The sequence below is a fragment of the Fibroporia radiculosa genome, assembly GCF_000313525.1.
Source record: "Fibroporia radiculosa TFFH 294 genomic supercontigs, scaffold8592, whole genome shotgun sequence".
NCBI lineage: Eukaryota > Fungi > Basidiomycota > Agaricomycetes > Polyporales > Fibroporiaceae > Fibroporia > Fibroporia radiculosa.
The window spans coordinates 317,565-339,879 of NW_012133457.1; the positions used below are offsets into that span (position 1 = coordinate 317,565).

The 22,315-nt window shown below is 52.4% G+C and overlaps 9 protein-coding genes across 9 annotated transcripts; 5 read left to right on the top strand and 4 right to left on the bottom strand.

Annotated features, from left to right (window-relative positions):
* Positions 1–1,762: 1,762 nt before the first annotated feature.
* On the bottom strand, positions 1,763–2,555 carry FIBRA_06795 (uncharacterized protein; the record flags this gene model as incomplete). Its single annotated transcript, XM_012328504.1, has 6 exons — positions 1,763–1,967; positions 2,020–2,156; positions 2,208–2,280; positions 2,333–2,350; positions 2,401–2,452; positions 2,504–2,555. The coding sequence occupies 6 exons, from the start codon at positions 2,553–2,555 to the stop codon at positions 1,763–1,765; spliced, it is 537 nt and encodes a 178-aa protein (XP_012183894.1).
* A 980-nt stretch (positions 2,556–3,535) lies between these two features.
* FIBRA_06796 (uncharacterized protein) lies at positions 3,536–8,833 on the top strand (the record flags this gene model as incomplete). Its single annotated transcript, XM_012328505.1, has 13 exons — positions 3,536–3,797; positions 3,853–4,288; positions 4,341–4,461; positions 4,510–5,208; positions 5,277–5,579; positions 5,633–5,965; positions 6,016–6,567; positions 6,620–6,796; positions 6,845–7,862; positions 7,920–8,102; positions 8,157–8,287; positions 8,338–8,423; positions 8,479–8,833. 13 exons carry the CDS (start codon positions 3,536–3,538, stop codon positions 8,831–8,833), a joined length of 4,656 nt encoding a protein of 1,551 aa, XP_012183895.1.
* An 821-nt stretch (positions 8,834–9,654) lies between these two features.
* On the top strand, positions 9,655–10,504 carry FIBRA_06797 (uncharacterized protein; the record flags this gene model as incomplete). Its single annotated transcript, XM_012328506.1, has 4 exons — positions 9,655–9,797; positions 9,853–10,018; positions 10,068–10,247; positions 10,301–10,504. The coding sequence occupies 4 exons, from the start codon at positions 9,655–9,657 to the stop codon at positions 10,502–10,504; spliced, it is 693 nt and encodes a 230-aa protein (XP_012183896.1).
* A 30-nt stretch (positions 10,505–10,534) lies between these two features.
* Positions 10,535–13,267, bottom strand: FIBRA_06798 (uncharacterized protein; the record flags this gene model as incomplete). The annotated part of the gene is made up of 9 exons (XM_012328507.1): positions 10,535–10,867; positions 10,945–10,970; positions 11,022–11,152; positions 11,205–11,395; positions 11,446–12,141; positions 12,199–12,348; positions 12,402–12,847; positions 12,901–13,057; positions 13,115–13,267. 9 exons carry the CDS (start codon positions 13,265–13,267, stop codon positions 10,535–10,537), a joined length of 2,283 nt encoding a protein of 760 aa, XP_012183897.1.
* A 100-nt stretch (positions 13,268–13,367) lies between these two features.
* FIBRA_06799 (uncharacterized protein) lies at positions 13,368–14,709 on the top strand (the record flags this gene model as incomplete). The annotated part of the gene is made up of 6 exons (XM_012328508.1): positions 13,368–13,445; positions 13,496–13,663; positions 13,716–13,814; positions 13,867–14,212; positions 14,266–14,374; positions 14,427–14,709. The coding sequence occupies 6 exons, from the start codon at positions 13,368–13,370 to the stop codon at positions 14,707–14,709; spliced, it is 1,083 nt and encodes a 360-aa protein (XP_012183898.1).
* A 42-nt stretch (positions 14,710–14,751) lies between these two features.
* Positions 14,752–15,492, top strand: FIBRA_06800 (uncharacterized protein; the record flags this gene model as incomplete). Its single annotated transcript, XM_012328509.1, has 3 exons — positions 14,752–15,132; positions 15,188–15,317; positions 15,368–15,492. The coding sequence occupies 3 exons, from the start codon at positions 14,752–14,754 to the stop codon at positions 15,490–15,492; spliced, it is 636 nt and encodes a 211-aa protein (XP_012183899.1).
* A 344-nt stretch (positions 15,493–15,836) lies between these two features.
* Positions 15,837–18,111, bottom strand: FIBRA_06801 (uncharacterized protein; the record flags this gene model as incomplete). The annotated part of the gene is made up of 6 exons (XM_012328510.1): positions 15,837–16,002; positions 16,056–17,272; positions 17,326–17,520; positions 17,568–17,661; positions 17,722–17,850; positions 17,897–18,111. 6 exons carry the CDS (start codon positions 18,109–18,111, stop codon positions 15,837–15,839), a joined length of 2,016 nt encoding a protein of 671 aa, XP_012183900.1.
* A 559-nt stretch (positions 18,112–18,670) lies between these two features.
* On the bottom strand, positions 18,671–20,252 carry FIBRA_06802 (uncharacterized protein; the record flags this gene model as incomplete). The annotated part of the gene is made up of 11 exons (XM_012328511.1): positions 18,671–18,724; positions 18,776–18,817; positions 18,872–19,004; positions 19,060–19,077; positions 19,130–19,178; positions 19,229–19,247; positions 19,291–19,324; positions 19,380–19,424; positions 19,475–19,658; positions 19,713–19,940; positions 20,240–20,252. The coding sequence occupies 11 exons, from the start codon at positions 20,250–20,252 to the stop codon at positions 18,671–18,673; spliced, it is 819 nt and encodes a 272-aa protein (XP_012183901.1).
* Positions 20,253–21,052: 800 nt separating this feature from the next.
* Positions 21,053–22,180, top strand: FIBRA_06803 (uncharacterized protein; the record flags this gene model as incomplete). The annotated part of the gene is made up of 6 exons (XM_012328512.1): positions 21,053–21,236; positions 21,296–21,470; positions 21,528–21,746; positions 21,800–21,896; positions 21,943–22,065; positions 22,118–22,180. The coding sequence occupies 6 exons, from the start codon at positions 21,053–21,055 to the stop codon at positions 22,178–22,180; spliced, it is 861 nt and encodes a 286-aa protein (XP_012183902.1).
* Between the last annotated feature and the right edge of the window lie 135 nt (positions 22,181–22,315).

The following is a 22,315-nucleotide window of genomic DNA, read 5'->3' on the forward strand; positions in this document are numbered from 1 at the left end:
CCCAGCAAATCCCCGGCGCAGCTGCCTCGTACCCGTCGGCGCAAGTACCTCAGTCGATCTAAAGGCCCTAGTATTGAATTTCGATTGCTCGGGGTGAACGCCGAGATCGACCATTACAAGCCTGGATCTGACCACGTCGCAAGGACTCTCGTCACTGTCCAGGATGCGGAAATATTGGATCACATCAAGACTTCGACTTGGAAGAAATTCTTGACGGCGCTCCGCGAAGACTCCCGAGGGAATATCCGCGAGACAGGCTCCAACATGGTAAGAGTTGAACTGCGGACGGTTCATCCAGTTCCCGATCACCCATCAGAAGAAGCGAGGCTGCGCGTACGTCAATACGGCTATTTTTTTCCATTACCTGATTTATTTTGTCACAGGCTAAGATCCTACCTCTGCGATTACACGTTGATCAGGACGCACTTGATTTCTTGAAGAAATTTTTCAGCTTCAAAGACCCTGAAAGTGCACCTGTGCCCAGTTCCGATCCAGCAGACGAGATTTTTCTCCGTAAGTTACTCCAGGATTGCACGAATAGGTCTTATACCTGGACGTGTCTTCTTTATCATTCACTAACTTACGCTTGCCTCACGACCAGAACAGGCGGAGGTGTTCCCCGTGGACATCAAAATGGACTATAAACCGAGACGCGTCGATTACAGGGCTCTGCGTGCTGGACGAACAATTGAGCTGATGAACTTCTTCCATTTCGACGGTGCTGAGATGACGCTTCGTCATATTACTCTGACGGGGGTAAGTCACCAAACGACGTCAAACTAAGCATGTCAATTTACGCTCCTGTAGATCACTGGCTGGGCCAGATTTTTCGACCTCCTGAATGATTTATGGACTCCTGACGTCAAGGCTACACAGCTCGTAGACGTTATTTCTGGGGTGTCCCCCATCCGGTCTGTAGTCAATGTTGGCTCTGGTGTCGCGGATCTCGTGCTGTTGCCCATCGCACAATACAAGAAGGATGGCCGAGTTGTTCATGGTTTACAAAAGGGGACGACAGCGTTCGTAAAATCGACGGCCATGGAGGCTATCAAATTGGGTGCGCGGCTCGCAACTGGCACCCAAGTGATTTTGGAACAGGCGGAGAACGTGATCGGGGGTCAGTTCAACGATCAGGTCACAGCAGAGGCTCTTCAAGGGCCTTTGTTCGTAGATGATCTTGAACAGCTAGGAGATGAAGATGATGCAGATGATCTGATTAGCCGTTATGCTGATCAACCGACAAATGTGCGAGAGGGCGTCCAGTCGGCCTACAAGAGCTTGAGGAACAACTTCAACTCTGCAGCGCAAACAATTCTGGCAGTACCGATGGAGGTGTATGAGCGATCAGGAAACGAGGTGCGTACATCATGTCAATTTGTCTCTCAGACAAAGCTCACCTGAAATGAATGAGAAGGGCCCTGTCCGGGCTGTCGTGCGCGCTGTCCCAATAGCGGTGTTGAGACCCATGATCGGTGCAAGCGAAGCGGTCAGCAAGACTCTTATGGGCCTTCAGAATTCATTGGATCCCAATATTAAACACGAGAACGAAGCAAAGTACAAGAAGCGATAGGAAAGTTTTCAACGAGCTTGCCGGGACTCTTTTTTCTGTAATATTAAATCAATTCCTCTTGTCACGCTCTCAGGCTATCACGACACGCATACTCGTATATCGCGTACGTACTTAGAACAATTAATACACGCAGGAAATGCATCTGAAAGGATCGACCTGAGCAAGACAGACAAAAAAAAGCGATGATGGGCGTCAGTCAATCTCCATACCCATAGAGCGACCCTCTCCTGGGATCAGTGCGCTCCTTGACTTTGCCGGGACCCTGATCTTCTCCCGCACTTTCTCGCTCTCCGATGATTGTGCTGCCATAGGCTCTACTAGCTTGGTAGACATTGTCTTTGCTTTCTCCAGTTTCTTCTTCCGAGACGCGCGCAATTTCTCTCTACTCGCAGCCATTCTATTGTCACATGTAGGAGCTGTCACCATACAAGAGTAGACAAAAAACACACCTGCTCTTCCAGAATGCATGTTCTCTGCGATGCTTGATATCCGCAATCCGTTTCATCGCCTTGACGGTTGTCTGTATCAACTCGCGGTCGTAGCGTACTGGAACATTTCTCCTCTTCTCAAACTCGATCGTAGAATCCTTTGGAGGTATGTGAGAAAGACGATCAAATAAACTGGAAGCTAAGCGCACGATTGTCATCTCCTTCCCAGCAGCTTTGCGGAATGCCTTAGTCCATCGCACTTTCCTCGGGTTACGCTTCATTCTACGAAATTCATTAGACAACGCAGCAGTGTATAGACATTATCACCGCATACTTGAAGTTTTTGTGACATCTGTAAGAACGATTAGGTCGATCTCTTCCTGAGCAATCTCAAAAACTTACTTTGAGGTGCAAAAGCGAAATACCTTTGCGTCATTCCTCACAAACGCAGAACCTATTATGGATGTCAATTTTAAAGAGTTGGATGTCGTCAAAGACAGCTGACCATGTCCGGGATATACGCTTTTTGAACAAAAGTAGCACTTTTCAATACGCATGGCGGTAACGAATAAGCAACAGGTTTAGCGCCGGGATGCATGCTTGATCCGTGCATTCTGGATCTCCGCGTCGCGCGCGTTCACATGCAACACCGCTCTCGGCCTCTTCGACAGTTCAACTAATCCCACATTTCTTCACAACAGAAAGTAGAACATTATCAAGTCCTTGCTGTCCACAACGCGCTCTCAGTGATCTCGTCTGGCCACATCCAAGCACTCATTCTCCAGACCCTTGACCCAAATCACCTCTATTCCTGCGCTGTCCAACTTCTGCGCTCCTTCGCATTTGACGAAATCGTCGGGCTCTGCGACACCAATGAAACACCGACGCAACTTTGCCGCTATAATGGCATCCGCACAAGGTGCCAGGCCTGACGCTCGTACTGAACATGGCTCCATGGTGGTATATATATCAGCCATCGTCAAGATATCGTCAATAGTTGTGTCGGATGAGGTAAATGGGAAGAGATGGTGTAGTTCTTGCTGAGACAATTGACGTGCTTTGGCCAACGCATTTGCCTCAGCATGTGTATTTCCTGGTAGCTCTCGCGAATATCCACGAGCCAGGATGATCGGACCGTCAGAGTCGGTTGGTCGAGATACTAAGATGCAGCCAACACTGAAAGCAGTTGGCATTGGCACGCACTTGCGTGCTTCATCGAGGGCGAGCCGCAAAAAATGCAAATGAGTATCAGAGTCGTCCATGCTTACGGTTGTGGTCGTAATTCGGAATCCGGATCCCATCAGTTTACAGTTGTATGTCGGCCCGTTATTGGGCACATTTTGAAACTCCGAAAATATTCTTTTACTATCTGAGTTATATTATCACAACAGTGAACACGGCCGGCGCTGTGGTCGTTTACTTAACCGCTGGGCTGATCTAGATTCCTCTGTGTGCTGCAGCCATCCCAAAGCCAACCTGCAAACTTTGGCAGAAAACCCTTTTGAGGCGAGGCTTATTTGGTCACAGTCCAACCACCATGTCGTCGCCAGTGGGTGATCCATCTCAGGCCCCCGTCCATCACGCGGACGAAGACGACCCTATGCAGGGGAACGAGGTTGACGATAATGCTGCAGCAGGCGTCTCCGACGACAGCTCAGAGGAGCCTGAAGAGGATGAAGAAGAGGAGAGAAAGATTCGGGAAGGCTTCATTGTTGATGAAGTTGAGGACGAGGATGAGATGGACGAAGAGGAAGAGAGGCGTAGGCGACGAAAGCGACGAAAGCGACACCACAGACGCCGTACGTGAGCTCACTATATGTTGGATAGCTTTCGCTTATCTTACATCTGTCGTAGACCGAGAAGAAGAGGAAGCTCTGGAAGAAGACGACCTCGAACTCCTCGAGGAAAATACAGGTGCCTCTTTCTCTCGAAATAGGCTGACTCGTCTTCGGCGCGCTAGGGATTCAGCGTCCCCACCTGCTCCATCTACATCTAGGCGGAAACATGTTGTGGAGTCTTCAGACGACGACCTTGACAATGATGACCTAGACCTTCCTCAAGTCCAGGACATACAAAAAATTTGGGACGATGAGGGGAACGTGGGGGGTTTGGACGAGGTGGATGAAGGGGACGATGATATGGACAACTTTATCGAGTATGAGGATGAGGAAGAGCCCGGAGGCGCGATGGATGAAGAGGAACGAGAAGAAAGGAGACAAGAAAGGAGGAGGTTGGAAAAGGCGCGCCGCAAAGCAATGGGTAGACCTGAACTGGCAGGAATTGATGCGAAGTGAGTAGGCCAGTCGCTGTTAAACTATCGTCGTATAACAAGCTGGACATAGTGCTTGGGAGGAGATTCACGAAGTTTTCGGCGACGGTCATGATTACGATTGGGCACTCATGGCTGATGACGAAGCGGCGATTGACGAGGAACAACAAAAGCCGGAGATGAAATATCAGGATGTGCGTTTCTCCAATCTGTCTTTAGATACTTCTCATCCTCTGCTCTAGGTTTTCGAGCCTTCAGAGATACGTGCCCGAATGCTGACGGAAGACGATGATCTTATACGTGCCCAAGATATTCCAGAGAGAATGCAACTGGCAACGTCCTCGTTGTCAGATTCGTCGACGTTATCGTTGCACAAGCCGTTGACCGAGAACGACCTGGATGACGCGGCTTCTTGGGTGATCACACGTCTATCTCCGCGGAAAGAACGCGACTTCTTTCGTGCAGATGGGGTTTATCATCGATATTTGCCAGACCTTGTTCAAGCAATCTCGTGTGCGCTACGATTTTTATTCGTCCAGGAGTTCGAAGTTCCATATATCTGGACCCACAAGCGCGATTACATCACTTATTTCAATCCGGAGGAGCTCAAAACGCAAGTTGAGTTGCTCAACTTGGATGAGTTGTGGCGTGTATACACTGTGGGTCAAAAATACCGCTCGCTTTCGGAGCGTCGCAGCGCCCTCGACTCTATGTACGGACGGTTAGGCGCGACGGACGAGTATTTCGAACACGAGATTCGGAAGCGGATTGAGAGTGTCGAAATGGTCGCGGACGCCACCGAATGGTTAGGGATGAAATATAGAGACGACAGCAATAGCAGAGCGGCGCTTCGCTTTCACGATGACGAAGAGCAGATGGACATCAAAAAACCCAAGATGCCTAGTCGTATATCCGCCTACGAGTTAGCCAAGAAGAGCATAGTGTCGAAATTGGCACAGGCATGTAGTGCAATTTTTTTTGACACGCCTCTACTGACCATTTATCGTAGAAATTTGGAATCCAACCTCATGAGACTGTTCTCAATTTTATCTCAGAGAATAAATCACATTTCGTTGATGACCCGGAACTAAATCCTCTAGCTTACGCGGAGCAGTTCGCCGATCCTGATGCTAATAGGGCGCAATCGCCAGAGGAATTGCTTGCTCGGGCGAGAATGATCTTGGCAACTGAACTCGGCAAGGATCCTCTTCTCAGGCAAGAAATGCGAAATTTGTTTAAAATGGACGCTCGCGTTTCTGTGTTACCTACCGAGCGAGGTATTACCAAAATTGATGAGCATAATCCTTACTTTGTGCGTGCGATTCATTCACTTTCAGTGTTCAGCTCATTGAACGATCTTTTCAGAACTTCAAATATTTACACAATAAGCGAGCGGTGGACATGCTACGCACAGCTCAATTCCTTCATATACTTCAAGCCGAGGCTCAACATTTGGTCACGGTTTCCGTAACTCTACCTGCAGATGCTAAGTCCACATTCGAGCGAAGGCTGAATGATGCATTTGCATCAGACAGTTATAGCGACACTGCTCGAGCGTGGAACGAGGAACGTTCCCGTGTGATCCAGGAGACACTCGAACAGCACCTCATGCCTATCGGGGTCAAATGGACCAGAGAATGGATACGAGAGGAAGCTGAAGAGTTCCTGGCAGACCGATGCGCACAGACTCTACGCGAGGTGAGCCAAATGCGCAGTCGCAATACCATGCACTGAAACACAGCTTATAGCGAATCGATGTTGCGCCATATGCGAACACTGACATGCGTCCTGGCGAGGCCCCCAGCGTCCTTGCTATGTCGTGGGGCAAGGGAGAGCCTCACAAGGACGTCATTACCGTCGTCTTCATAGATGAGGCAGGACGTCTCCGGGAGCATACCAGGATAGATAACCTCGTCGATTCGGATAACCGAGACGAATTCGTTGACATACTCAAAAGGCGGAAACCTGATGTCATCGTTGTTGGGGGTTTCAGTATTGCTACAGCGAAACTAGCGTCGCGTGTTAAGGCTGCCGTTAAGAATCCGAACGGTGAGCCACTCAGTGATCCTGCAGATGCTCGGCCGGAGGATTCCCTTAATATCCCCGTTATATATGTGCTGGACGAGGTCGCTCGTATTTACCAGCATAGCAAGCGTGCGGCTGAAGAGTTTAGCGCTCTTTCTCCCCTTGCCAAGTACTGTGTCGGACTCGCGAGATACACGCAGCATCCGCTCAATGAATATGCGGCGCTCGGGGCAGACATCAAGGCTAGTCTTTTCGACGAGGACAATCAACACCTGGTAAGTGGTAATTGCTGACCTCTTATTACACCAACTCTAACCTTCAGCCTAGATACCTACGGAGAAGCTGCTGTCTGCTCTAGAGAGAGTCTTGGTCGATGTGACGAACAAGGTTGGGGTTGACATCAATCGTGCCGTCACCGACCCGTACTATCAACACATGCTGCCATTCGTCTGTGGTTTGGGTCCCCGAAAATCCCAAGTGCTGGTGAAAAAGATTGCGTCTATGGTTGGTACCCGTAGTTGCTTTTTCAAGGCGTGTCTAACATAATTTCAGGGTGGCAACCTTGTCAATCGAGATCAATTTGTTAAGAACACTCTCCTCACGACGAAGATCTTCCTCAATGCGGCAGGATTTTTGCGAATCGTGCAAGATTCTGAGCCCAAGCCTATCAAGAACCGGCACAACGAAGATTTGGATGCCCCGGATCCTCTAGACAGCACACGCATACATCCTGAGGACTATGAGCTGGCTCGCAAGATGGCAACAGACGCACTCGAACTCGACGAGGAGGACATTCACGATGAACATCCCTCTCATGTGGTTGCACTCATCATGGCTGATCCAGAAAACGAACGAAAGTTGGACGAGCTCAACCTAGACGACTTTGCGGTCAACATGTATGAGACAAACCAAGACAAGAAGCGCCACACGCTCAACATCATCCGTTCTGAACTGTTGAAGCCATTCGGGGAGGAGCGAGAGCCGTTCCCGCTGCCAGCGGCGGAGGAAATACTTACCATGCTCACTGGAGAGACCATGCGCACTTTGCGTGTTGGGCTCATTGTTTCGGTCTTGGTGCTCCGGGCGAAACAGCATTTCGTGGCTGTTCGACTTGATTCGGGCATTGATGGTCATATCAACTCGCAATACCTTGCGGACCATGCGGTTGGGAACCCGGGGGACGTTGTCAAGTCAGGACAGACTATGCAGGGAGTCATCATCGATGTCAAGCTTGAATTGGAAAACGATTCGTTCTGGGTCGAACTATCATCGCGACCTGCGGATGTAGGTGCCGGTGATAGCCAATTCCGCCGGGTGAAGCATGATGATGCGTGGGACCACGAGCAGCATTCTCGCGACACTGAAATCCAGGCGAGGAAAAAGAGGGCTGAAGTGGACAAGACGCGGCGGGTCATCAAGCATCCGAATTTCCACAACTTCAATGCCCAGCAGGCCGAACAATATCTGGACAAGCAGCAGCGGGGCGATGTGGTCATCCGGCCGTCGTCGAAGGGAGTGAACCATCTTGCTGTGACGTGGAAGGTCGATGAGAAACTGTTTCAGCATATTGGTATGTGTATGTTTGCGTGCGCACTCGGCACGTCGCGCTGACCTTATGTCGGTCTAGATGTTGTGGAACCCAACGCTGATCCCACTGGTCAAACCGTGGGCGGCAAGCTCATTGTCGATGGCACGCATCAGTACTCTGATCTCGACGAACTGATCGTCAATCATGTGTCGGCCATGGCTCGCAAGGTGGAGGAACTGATGGCCCACGAGAAGTTTAAGCACGGTGCGGAGGACGATCTCCGTAAGTTTTACACCCATGAGACACTGGACATAGCTATAACCTTCCCTTGTACAGACCTCTTTTTGAAGAACTTCGTAGCTGCCAACCCTGCCAAGAGTGCGTATGGATTCACCCTCAATCGCAAACGACCGGGCCATTTCAGTCTGTGTTTCTTGGCAAACAAAAACTCGACTGTTCAGACATGGGTACGTCTACAAAACTATCCGCAGATGCGTTCACGCTGATGCTGCCATAGCCTGTGCGAGTGACCCCGGAAGCGTACTACTTGTTTGATACTCCAGCGACGGGTGTGTCGGAGTTGTGCGACGCATTCAAAGTCAGGTAAGCTGTCCTTTTTTCCGCCTGGGGTATCGTGCTCAAGTTCACGTCCTGGAAGACATATACACGAGTCGAAGAACCTCGGTGGGGGTGGGCTTGGTGGCAAGACACCGTTCGGGGCCCGCACGCCTGCGAGGACACCAGCACCCGGACATGCCACTCCCGGACATATGTCGGTCCGGCAGGTGGGACGTACACCAAACCCTTACGGCCAAGGAAGCGCTCCGCCCCCGTCAGGGTTTGGTGCACCGACGCCTGCGTCGTACGCTACGCCGATGCCCTACGGCTCGTCGTCATACGGTGTGCCTGGGTATCCACCGCCCCCGGCGAGCGCTGGACCACCCGGAGTGCACCCATCGCGCGCGGGGTTGATTCAGCAGTCTGACTGGGGCTCACAGGGGGGTGGCTGGTAAGGAGACGATCTGAGGGATGTATTGTTGTCGCGCTCTATGTATTCGGTTTTACGACTGCTCACGATAGTATTGTACGCACTGCTGTATCCGCACATAACTTAATCCTTGCACTTTGTTTTGTCCGTTCATGATGGCGTGGCCGACGCAGCCCAGGAACTCGCGAGTGCCGCACAGTTGGCACGGATATCCGGTGAAGGGAGTGGAAGTATCTGCTCTGCTCATGCAGGAGACTATTCCGATGCCCACTGTCATATCGGGCTCGGATGATTGCAACCGCGGTGGCTTTACGGGCGTGGGGCACAGCCCATGTGTACGCTTCACTCATTTCTCCCGACACGAAGCAGTCCTCGTTGCTGATCTACCGCTGACCAGCCAGGCTGGTCGTACCTGCCACAGTCCAGCTCCTGGCCCCGCAGCGATAGCCCTCATCATCGTGCAATGTCCCTTTGGAGATTTTGGCTGGTGAGCCTTCCTGTACGACCCCTGTGCGTGCATTTGAATACTCTCCCAAAGATGCTGTTCAAGGGAACGTCTGTGGACGACAGGTGGTAAGCACACAGCCAGGTTCTCTGGGTTACGAAGGGGCGAGGAAACAGCGGGGGGAGACAGACGTCGGTGAACTGAACACTTGAAACGCGGCTGTTATTTTGCAAGAAAGACGTCTTGTCTTGTCTTTCTTTTTAACGGGAGGATGAGCAGATGTATGTTTCTTTGTTGTGTGCATCTGGACGAGGCTGGGCGTGGATGATGGATGACGTCATGGCCGGCGCAGGCTGAGCGACTTTGAATCGTGAGCGCGCGCGCAGTTGGCCGTCGCTGCCATGTCCGACAACTTTGAGCTCCAGGACTTCTCGACCACGACGTGCGATGAGCCCACGCCCGCGCCCGCGCCCGCACCCCAGTCGCTCGCTGTCTCTGTCGACACAGAAAGCGTCCTCTACTGGGCCTGGGGCGCAGCCAGCATGTACGTATTCCCCTCCACACGCCCCTCGTCTCTCAATTCACCTCGTCCGCCCCAGACTGGCTGTATCGGCCACAACCCTGCTCCTCTTCCCCCGCTTTCTCCTCTTTCTCGTCGAGGGCGGGGGATCCGAGCGCAGGACCTATCTCACCCCGCTCGAGTCCTTCCTCGCGCGCAACCTGGGCATTTTGCTCGTCGCCGCCGCAATAGTCCTCGTCCTCAATGTGAGTCCACCCCGAGATGTTCGCTGCACACAAGCTCATTGTGTGCCAGGTCCCTTCGGTGCCGCTCTTCGACCCCAACCAGGCCACGACGAGGCATCCCCTCCTGGCACCACTCAGCTCGGCCTGCGCCATCATTGCCTTCCTGGCATACAATACAAGATCTGTGAGCTCTCTCGGTCTCCTCGTGACATTTCCCGCGGCTGCAATATCCCTCTGGGGATTCTGGGTGGTAAGCTCTTTCGCACATCCCCTGTCGACCAACCCACGATCACCTTCCCAAAGATGCTGTTCGAGGGCACGTCCGCCTTTTCCAAGAAGACAGGCGCCGACAAGCACACGTCCACATTCCTGTTCGGGAACAGAGCTGCAGCCTCGGCGCAGAAGAAGCGATGGAAGAAACGGCGGGCGGAACCGAGCGGTGATCTGAGCACCCGGAACGGTACTGGGTCATTTGAGTCTCGAGGCGCGACGAGAACGTCTAGCTAAATGGGTCAAGCAGGATCATATGAGGAATAATCACAATGCGGACAATATCTCTCTTAGCTGGTCAGGAACAACAATGGGTCGGATCACATCTAAGACATAAGTTACGGCAGCCACAGCAATGCCAACATCGGAATTGAGCCGTGACATAAAGTGTGCAGGTATCTCTGCCAGGCATCGGCTTTGACGTGACGATGCAGTGCTATCGTAAATTGCGCGCGAGAGTGAGCCATTGACGATATACGCGCCGGAGAAAACGCTGCGGGGCTCTCGACATCCACGAATGGCTTCATTCGTATCTCTAGAGTGCGATGGGGCGTTGACGTGGTAATATCCAAACAGAGCGAATGGCGGTTGTTGAATCATCTGAGGTGCTTGATTTCATGCACAAACACAGTCCGCGTCGATTCACCAAACCAGCCCCGATTGCTGCTGGCACTGACCAGGAACCTTGCGGCAGGATCGACGACTGGAGGAGGCGATGAGGACCCTCTCCACTCCGAACGACATAAACACTCACGCATTTGCGAGATGAATCCGCCATGGTGTCCTGGTATAATCTTGAACTGCACGCCGCTCTTCATCTTACCGAGCGCATCGGGCTCGCCAGCCTCCGCCACGTTCCACAGGCGAATGTTGTCGTTAGACGCACTGCGCGACCGTCAGCGAGACCTCCAGAACGCGGGCACAAAAGCCACCTCACCATGCAAGATGCCGTCCGTCGGGAAACGCGACGACGCACGAGACCACCCCAGAACTAACGGGATTTCGAAGCGTCTTCAGGATCTTGGGCGTCCCCGACCCCACACGTCCCGTCTGTCGGACGTCGTAGATGTCGATGGTGCCGTTCCGTCTACCGGTGTATATCTGCGCGCCGTCGGCCGACCAGCAAGCCTGGTGCGGACATGAGGCTACATATAGCCGCAACCGTGGGCAACACTCACCGAGACGCACCACGGCGGCGTCTTGTCGCTCATCCAGAGCCGGCCTACCCCCGTCCCGGGCGAGTGGACGCGGGTGTCCCACAGGATGACTTGCCCGTCGATAGACGCAGTCATCAACGTGTCCGACGAAAATGTCGCGTAGGTCAAGGGGTCTAATATCGGCGGCGCGTTCTTTGGAGCCACGGCGCTCCTAGTGCCCGAATGCGCTTGTGAGGTAGAAAACGAGCGCTGCTTCGTATCCGAGAACCGCGCATGGGACAGGTTGCTGAAAGGGGGCGCGGCCGGGTTGGGTGGCACCATAGCACCGTCGCCTTGGTCGGGCTCGCCGTCGGCGTCCGGCTCGTCATCAAAGAGAGGATCGTAAGATCCGTCCGACTTATCGTCTTCTTCGTGCTTCTGGGGCGGCGGCGCCGCCGCCCCAGCAGACATCCGGCGGCCCATGGCGGCCTGCCCAATTAGCTCAGAGTCGCCCTCCAGCTCGGCCTTCAGCCAGTCCATCTCCTCGCCGGCGGCGCCGAGTGCAGACGAATCTCCGGGAGGTCCCTGTGTGCTGATTTGCATCTGGTTGTTCAGTCGCGGTGAGCTCCAGTGATGACCCGCATGCGGAGCAGCCAGCGGTCGCACTGCGATGGCAGTAAGCTGCGATCCATGCGCTGTAAAGTTCCGCACGGCCCAGCCCGTGTTCAAGTCCCATTGCTGATGTGGAGCCACCAGTCAGGCATACTCGAAAACAATATACACTGTAACCCTCACCACAGCCTCGCCGTCCCAACCGGCACTGAAGAACCCCTTCTCGTCGTGTTGCATGGCAAGCCCAGAGACAGGGCGGCCACGGTGGCCTTTCATCGAATGACACAACCTGCCAGGATCGTGACGGACAGTGAACAAGTTGATTTGTCCTTGCTGCGAACAGGATTGTCAATTATGTCGGTCACTCGCGCGGGGAGCACACCCACGTCCGAGCCAGCCAGCGACCAGAGTGCATCCGAGTGCATCGCCAGGCTGTATACCGAGGACAGCCGTGGCTCCTCAGACGAGCCATAGTTGACACCCGCGTCGGACGCACCCGGGTTCTCCCACCAGAACTTGATCTGACCAGCTTTCATGAGACCCTCCATGACACCGCAATGATGCCTCTGCGGTGCAGTCAGGAAAACCTTACCGTTCACGGCGGAGAAGATGTCGTAGTTGCGGATGTAGCCGTCCTCAGAGCCGGTGAGGAGGTGCGTCAGGCACAGAGAGGACGCGAGACAGTGGGTGGGCACAGGCTGGGGAATGGCGCAGATGGCCTCGACGGTGTACGACCGGGGCCACGAGATGTCGGAGAGCAGCTTGATCCTCCGCATGTGCGCCGGCGAGAGCGAGCGGCTTCGGGGTGGTGCGGCGGCCGCAGGACTGTGTTCTACGAGCGTGTCAATGTTTCTGAAGGTCCTGTCCTGTATCGCTTCCACGTACCTTCTCCAGACGGCGAGTCTCTTGATGACGAGAGCGTTGTGGCAGGAGGGACAGAGCCGGAGACGTCTTCGACCTGCACCTGCTTCTGTGAGAGCACGTCGTCGTAGCCTGCTTCGTCGTCGTCAGAGCCGCCGTCGGAATCATCTGAGAGGGAGTCCTATACGGTCAGATGGTTAGCTGGACGATGCCACGAGAACGGGAACAGCTGGCGCACATCCTCCCCGTCCGTGCCCTCCTCTGCGGCGGCGGCAGCGAGATCACCCTCGAGGGCATCCAGGATGTCCTCGTCGATTTCGTCGTCGCCCTCTGTCGTTCTGTCGAACTCGGCGTCGTCAATGCCGTCGTCCTCAGACTCGCTGTGAGACATGGTCGAAGGAAAGGTCAACTCGACGCGTCCGGTGTGGCTGCTGCACTCAATCCCGATCGAATTCGGCAAAGCGCCCGCCAGTTCCGCCGCCACCACCACCATGGTCTTAGCCGACTTGGGCCGGAAGCTCAATGCTGCCCTGTCCTCTCTAAACAGGGCTCCGGTCGTCGACGAGAAGGTGGGTCATGCGCGCGGTATTTTCTCACTTATTCTCATGTGGGAGAACAGGTGTTGGATGCGCTCCTCAAAGAAGTATGCGCTGCGCTCCTTGAATCCGACGTCAACGTCAAACTGGTGGCCTCACTGCGGGCGAAGGTGAAAGCGAAGGTCAAGGCGTCGCTAGAGGGTGGTGCAGACAAGGGGAAAGAGACAAATAGGAAGAACATAGTCCAGAAGGTCCGCGATCGTAATTATCACACCGGGGAATGTAACTTGACATTCTCCTTAGGCCATCTTCGATGAACTGGTGCAGCTGGTCGATCCTGGCGTCGAACCATACAAGCCCAAGAAGGGGCAGCCCAACGTGATCATGGCCGTCGGTCTTCAGGTACGCGGGGTCTTCATCGTGCCCGGATCAACGTTACGACGGGATCGTCTAGGGAAACGGAAAAACGACCACATGCACAAAGCTCGCTGTGTACTACCAGAAGCGCGGCTTCAAGTCTTGCATCGTCTGCGCAGATACCTTTCGTGCCGGCGCGTTCGACCAAACACGCCAATCGGCAACGAAAGCGAAAGTCGCCTACTTTGGATCGTATACGGAGACAGATCCCGTTGCAATAGCTGCCCAGGGCGTATCAAAGTTCAAGAAGGAGCGCTTCGATGTCATCATTGTGGATACCTCAGGGAGACACAAACAAGAATCCGAGCTGTTTGAAGAGATGGTCCAGATCGGCGAAGCTGTTAAACCCAACATGACTGTACTCATACTGGACGCAAGCATCGGTCAGTAGTATCACGCCGTATGCCCGTATCTCGGGGCTTACTCGTATGGTAAGGCCAGGCTGCCGAAGCGCAAAGTCGTGCATTCAAAGATAGTGCAGACTTTGGTGCTATCATTGTCACTAAGATGGATGGCCACGCGAAGGGTGGTGGGGCAATATCAGCGTAAGTGTATATCGCCTGTCGCCTGAGATACCCACCCATTATGGTCCGTTAGTGTCGCGGCTACCAAAACGCCGATCATCTTTCTTGGTGTCGGTGAACATTTACAGGACCTGGACAAATTTTCCCCACAGCCGTTCATCTCAAAATTACTAGGCTTGGGCGACGTCCAAGGGCTCATGGAGCATATGCATGACCTTGCGACTCAGAACCCGGACAAACAAAAGGAGATGGCAAAGAAATTGGAAGAAGGTAAACTGAGTATTCGAGATTGGCGGGAACAGATTCAGAACGTGATGAACATGTCCGTCTCCCCGATTTTCCACTCTACGTATTAACTCATTTTTATATGCAGGGGCCCGATATCAAAAATTGCTTCCATGATCCCAGGATTACCCCAAGAGCTCCTGCAAGGCTCTGACGAAGAAGGCTCGATGCGCATGAAGCGCATGATCTTCATCACAGATAGCATGACCGCCGCAGAGCTGAACTCGGACGGAACCCCGTTCATGGAAATCGGGAAGGACGGAAAGCCAGTTGGCCTCACCTGGCGAGTCACGCGTGTCGCGCGAGGCAGCGGGACCAGCGTCCGAGAGGTCGAAGAGCTGCTGTGTCAATACCGGATGATGGCCAACATGGCAAAACAAGCGGGCGGCAAGAAGGGGTGGTTGCAGGCAATGCAGAAAATGCAGGCGGCGGCAGGTGGTCGAGGACGAGGAGCTAATGGTATGCCGACTCCGGCGCAGATACAAGCTATGCAGGTGAGCTCGCCCGTCGATCTCGATACGGACGTAAAGTCACGCAAAAATCTTCCAGCGAGCGATGCCCCCAGGGATGTTACAACAGATGCAGCGCCAGATGCGCAGCGGCGGTGGCATGCAGGAAATGATGAAGGCTATGATGCAGGGTCAGGGCGGTGATCAGTTTGACATGGAGGAAATGCAGCGTACGATATGGTACCCTTTCCGTCGAGGTCCCTCACTGATCATCTCATAGAAATGATGGCTCAAATGGGCAACGGTATGGGAGGCCTTGGCGGCCTGGGTGGGCTAGGTGGAGGTATGCCCGGTATGGCCGACATGTTCAAGATGATGGGCATGGGCGGTGGAGGAACACGATAGGCTTCCGTAAATTGTGTCTATTAGTATCAGTTCGCTGTATTGTAGTCCCCAAACAGTCCGATTTCCAAAGTAGATTTTGCGATGTTACCACGCGCCTCAAATGTAGGTCATACATCCCATCTAGATGCAAAACGCATCCCCGATCACACCAAAAATCATGCAGCAAGTCAGCTCTCCTATTCCTCAGATAAAGTACATGCAAAGGAATGACATCCACAACCCTGTCAGAGAATGAAGTAAAGCAAACAGAGCAAGTGGAACAGCGCGGCTAGTCGACATTGCAGAAATCGAGGGCATGCAACACACCGGACACAACACCAGGTAAGGCCACCAGCACCACCGCCTTACTTGCTCTCTACTACCTCCTTCTGCGAGAACTCATGTAATACAACCAGTGCTTCGTTGACCTTGTTGTTCATCGACTCCTGATCGTCCAACAGGTGCAACAATTCCGCATTATCCATCTCCAGCAGCATACCAGTGATCTTACCAGCGAGGTCAGGGTGGGCACTGATGATAGATTGGTAAATAGTCACACAAGCCATACAGAATATGATACGCACGGGGCAATCTTCATATAAATTACTTCACCAAGCATCTGCTTCTGCTCCATAGGTGATGCGTTCGCCAATAGTGCAGACGAAATCCCCGGCGCTTCAGCACCCGGCACCGGAGCCCCACCAGGAGAGGGCACTTGACCAGCAGCACCGGCATTACGAGTTTGAGGGTTCAACTTGTATCCTTGTGGACGACTCGCAGCTGCGGGAGTACCAGCAGCGGGGCGGTTGACGGGAGCAGCCGGGGGTCCGGCGGGCCGTGGAGCAGCGCCATTGACAGGAATGTTTGCATCGGCGGGAGGCGGTGCACGGCCAGCGGGGGGAGCACGAGGGGCGCCACGAGGGTAGCCAGGCATACTAGGGTAAGGCTGGGGAGGGGGTGCTTGACCGTAAGGACCCGGTAAGGGCATACCAGGCACTTGACCGTTAGGCGCATATCGGGGACGGGGAGGCATCATGCCTGGCTGCCCATAACCCATCATGCCACGTCCACCTTGAGGAGGGAAGCCACCAGGGCCAGGGGGGTAATACATAGGACCATTAATATAACCACCTGCAAGACCGCTGGCAGCCGCCTGCTGCATACGGATTTGGTTGCGCTGCGCGATTTGGCTCTCCAGCTGCTGTCTGCGAACATCGCGACGCTGAGCCAGCGAGACATACAAGGGTTTGGTACCAATCATCTTGTTGTTCATCTCCGCGACGGCCTTGGTAGCCTCGTCGGGCGAAGAAAAACAGACGAAACCAAATCCTTTCGACGTACCCTTCTCGTCACGCATCACTTTGGCCGAGGTGATGCTGCCGAAAGGCTCGAATTCCGTACGCAAACGGTCATCGTCGAGATCGTCCTCGAGGTTTTTGATGTATAGATTGACACCCTGGAATTTGCTCATCTTCTCCATTTTCGCCTGCTCGTATGATTGTCTCAGCTCCTGCTCACGTTCAGCCTTCTTTTGTGCGCGAGAAACGAAGAGCTTCTTGCCCTTGAAGTCCAAATCGTGAAGACCCTCAACAGCCTTCTGCGCTTCGTCATGCACCTCGAAGTTTACGAAACCAAAGCCACGGCTCCTGCCCTCGTCGTCACGCTGAATGACAGCCGAGGTAACACTACCGAATTGCTGGAAGAGTGCCATAAACTCCTCTTCGGTGACCTCAGGATCGAAATTCTTGACGTAAATGTTGGTGAACTGAGCCTTCATCTCCTCAAGCTTCGATTGACGCTCCTACAAAAAAGAATATAAATTGAGATATATGCAGCACAAACGAGGGTGCAAACCTTGCGCGAGATGTGATAGCCAACATATACTTTTTTGTCGTTCAAAAGCATACCGTTCACAGCCTTGATAGCGGTCTCGGCAGCCTCAGCGGTCTCATAATGAACGAATCCGTAACCCTTAGAGCGGCCATGCTCGTCGGTAGCCACCTTACATGACAAGACATTGCCGAAGGCGGCGAAGGTATCATGCAGGGCCTGTATAGATAGTGAGGGAATGTCAGTTAGTTTGCCATGGGACGAACCTTGTTGTCAATCTGTTCATCCAGGTTTTTGATAAAGATGTTTCCCTGACCAGTCTTGCGCAATGCGGGATCGCGCTGAGACCACATGATACGACTGGTATTGAATTTTCGATAAATATCATCAAGTCTCGGCGAAGAAGCATACGATACTAACCAAGCCCGACCCTTAATCGAGGAGTAGTTCAACTGCTCCAGGGCGCGCTCGCCGTCAGCCGCGTTCAAGTAGTTCACATAAGCATATCCAAGCGAGCGACGCGTAACAGCGTCGCGACAGACACGAATGCTATGAGTTGATTAGTACAACCACAACACCAGAAAATTGAACCCACCTTGCGACAGGACCAATCATGTTGAATATCTCAAACAGCATAGCTTCAGTTACAGTGGGGTCAAGCTCTCCTACATAAAGAGAGGCTGAAGGAGATGGCATCTGCTGAGGAGGGGGAGGGTTGTACGCCGCGACCGGAGCGGGTACGGGAGGGACTGCCTCAGGAACAAGGCCCTGAGCAATGGAATCCTGGGGGGGAACAACAGAAGCGGACATGGTGTTTTATAGGGATAAAGTGGGTCGTTACTGCTTTGTGGACTTTTCTGCGACTGTTCAGCAGGAGGGTGAGATGCGATAAATCAAGCTAGAATTTTCGAACTACGCACACAGGAGGCGACAAGGCAACTGATTTTTTAGGGTTTTTTTGTGTATGTGTTTTTTTCTTCGAATAGCCTGAAGATCGCGAGCATCATAAGCAAGGCAAGGCAATTCAGGAAAGAACGCAGCATACCTTAGATGGGGGTTGGAGGAAAGTGTTGATTCTGCACGCGCTCTTTACATGTGGAAGATCAAACTCCGACTGATTATGTATAGGCCATCGCGCATGCCACAGCCCACTGTGGCCGCCATTGGCCAACCCGCCACGCTGAACTTTAAAATTGGCCGCTCTTCACAGAGTTCACTGATCGATATGGAGTCATTGGACGTATTGATCTCCCAATCGCATACATAACATTATGTACCGTACAGTGCAGCCACAGGATTCGTAAACATCCAGCAAATGGTCGTAAATCATCGAACAGCGAGTCACAATCGTTCATGTACGCGGAATCTCTCATCCCCGCGTAAAATAGGCCTTCGCCCCATGGGTAGCTAGCTCGCTTTTTGCCTAAATATCGTTGATTTAGTGAGTCTCTAGCGAAAATAATCCACACCGTACCTTTGCAACTGAGTGACCAGCAGCCTTGTGATGATACCAGATCTAGCGGCATGGAATGTCGGCGAGGAAGACCTGATGCTTTGCTGATCTACTCACCTGCCGGTAATACATGGCATTTCCACCACCCTGCAACACCCAACCTACCGTGGCAATGGTACCGAAAACACCTGCGACGATATGGCCATCGATATACTGCTCTATTGTCTGGATAAAACCCGCAGAGCCGGTGCTGCAATATCACCACATTCAATGGTGGTCAGGTTAAATTGTGCAACAATACGCACCTTGGGATACCAACGATCCTGTAGCTCAAAGTGAGGATGAATGTCAGAGCAAATAAATAGAGATCCTTACATGTAGAGCGAATATGCGAGGTGGAACCCGCCGAAGACGAAGTATAAATCTGCGCGTATATGAGAAATTGAAGTAGATACACTTTCATACTGCACGCACAATAATATAACGATTGCTCCTGAGGGGAATATATTAGTTACCCCACACTGAGTGTACTACACGCCACTTGCCTTCATATAGCCATTATATAAAGGTCTGGTGCATACTGCATTAGTAACATTGAAAATGCATAGAATAAACACAGACTGACCTGTACCATGCGAGAAACGAGATGGGTGGGATGACTATCAGATACCTGTAAAACAGTGAGCGGATCAAAATATAGTAGCTGAAGACATCTCCTACCCGATGCTTGACCCGACATCACTCGCACCATGCGAGGATCCCGCCGTCAGGACCAGAATGTTGGCCACTACGTTGATTACTAACGTGCCCAGCAGAACAAGCCATAGCTGGTATATGCGCGTGATCATTTGTCGAGACCCTTCGGGAATTTCGTCCTGAATGGAATGGAAAATCAACGGGTAGACTTTTCAATAATCAGCTGCTCGTCAGTAATGGGGATATGAGAGAGAAAACTAACAAGGTGGCCAGTTGTTCCGGCCAAACCTCCTGATATGCTCGGCTTTCTGGCTCAGCTCTTGCTCTCTCCGCTCCAGGTCTCTTTCTCTCTGGTTCAGCTCCTCCAATCGTGCCGCATGGGCTGGTGACGGGTAGCTTGACTTAGGCGTTCCATGTCGGGACACCGGGTCCTCGAATGGGTTTGCGTCAAGCGAATGCGTGGACGCAAATGGATTCTCTGTTAGGGTATCTGAAGGATGCAGTGAGTGACGAGTTATGCAGAAAAGGCATCAATCTCTCGCACCCATTGTCAAGTAATTCACTATTTAGGCACAAGGTTCAAGATCGCGAAGGTTGGAATTGGTTTGGAATATGAAAGCGATCAACGCTGCAGGCTCTGCATCGGCAGTGTCAGCGTTCAGTCAGGGCGGCAGTGCCCACGCTCTTGCGCTGCGCCTCCTTCCAAAACGGGTTGGCGTGCGGCATTTCCCGACACTGCGGCCCTCCATCCTGACTCTCGAAGTCACCACCACTGCTCGTGCGGCGGACCTCGCTCGCGCATGCTGCTGTGTATGCGGACTAGGACCTCAAAACATTATTTATCTTATAATATCCCCGTTTGCTGTTCACTCGAGTCTTCTAGGTGTTTTCCTTTTCAGGAGCACACGTCTAAAATCTCCTGCTAGCCCACGCGCCTATGCAAAAGTTTGCACTCGGAGAACTGCTGCTGTTGACAGTCCTCGATGGCTTGAACGAATTCAGCTCGCGCTCGGCAAAGTTCGCTCAAAATGAAATGTACTGTATTGATGATATCGCTCGTTTCACATGGGCTCATTCGATAAGTGCCGCGATTGCTCTGGATTCACATCGACACAGTCTCAGACTCGTACCCGGTAGTCTCGAAGCGTTACGAGACTACATCGAAGTTGTCCATATGTCGCTCTATCAATAATATGCGCATTGATAGTTTTTGCTGAGGCGCCTTTGACCATGACTGGTGAATGTGTACTTGTGCAACAGATTTCTAATGTGGCATATATATGCCGCTGGTCCACGATATCGCAACATCCCTACGAAGCCTTGTGAACCCACGCCCGTGTGTATACGGCAGTGCGCACTCGAAGCTCTCAGATCTCAAGCTCAAGCTTCAGGCACACTCGAGGCGCACTGACTGTTCTGCCTGGTTATCTTATCGGAAGGTATATCATTGTCATCGTATCATCAGGTTACCAGCTACTCTCAATCTCACTTTCTGAACCAGCCACCTTGCATCGGACTCCAGCATCCTCTCTGTAAGCTTTCTAACGCTTTTTGTTGCGTGTAGGCTTGAAGCTGATTTGTTGCACAATCTAGCAGGTAGCAATGTCTCGTCCCCACGTCTCTACCCCCACGGAATATGGCAATGCTGCTTCATTCTGGGTCGAATATCCCACCGGGCTTGTTGACTTGACGCGCCAAACACACCTACCTACGGATGCAAAAAGCCGAGATGACTTTCAGGTGCCTCCAATCCAGTCGAGCACGCAGCTGGAAATACCAGTTGACAGTGAGCGAACGGTTAGGATCGCAAAAGAGTCCAGTGCGATCGTGATTATTGACATGCAGAAGTACGTTTCGATGATGTCACATCTTTTCCCTACCATGAATTTATTCCGCCATGTCGCATTAGCTTTTTCCTGCATCCCGATCTAAGGGATCACCCAACTGGATTAGACTGTGTTCTTCCTTTGATGAAAGCTGTTCCTGCTTTGCGATCGCATGGAATCAAGATTCTCTGGGTGTAAGCCTGGCTTTACTAAGGCGTCGGTGTTAGTCTACTGATCACACCCGCGGACAGGAATTGGGGGCTCACCGGACATGAGCTCCATACGATTCCTCCTTCTCTCGTACGAGGCTTCATGAAGAATGGTAGAGGAGGGTTCGGTTCTCACCTTCCGGGTTCGTTTGGCCGTATGCTCATGCGAGGCGAATTCAATTCGGACCTTTACGGGCCTCTGCAACATTTGTATGAAGAAGGAAAGAAAGCTGGTACTGATGTGTGGATACATAAGAATAGGTAAGTTGTTGGCAATCAGTGATCACTGGCAGCTTATTTTGATGTAATTCCAGGATGAGTGGACTGTGGGGCTACCAGTCTGCCCTAGATCTATATCTCAAGGAGAATGGTATCAACACGCTCTTCTTCGCCGGGGTGAATGCAGACCAGGTGAGTGTTTCCCTCTGCTGAGATTCTAGAATTGAGATCGATGCAGTGTGTACTGGGGACGCTTGCGGACGCGTACTTTCGAGGCTATGACTGCATCACACTCAAAGACGGTATCGCTACAACGTCACCAGCAGGTGGTCTCGAGAATGTATTATATAACGCAGTCAACGTACGCAAACCCTTTCTTTACCCAGAGAGAGTGAATGAACACCGTCTCTTAGGGCTATGGTTTCGTGACAGACACCCAGCGGGTAGTTGAGGCTATTGAGAAGTCACAGCAATAGCTTGATCCGGTTGAAGTCCTGCTGCGGGTATATTGGCAAAAATAGCATCTGTTTTACATTTAGAGTCGCATGTATTACTTGCCACCGAATGAGTTTGATATCTTCATCGATTTCGTAAATGCAACACAAGCTTCA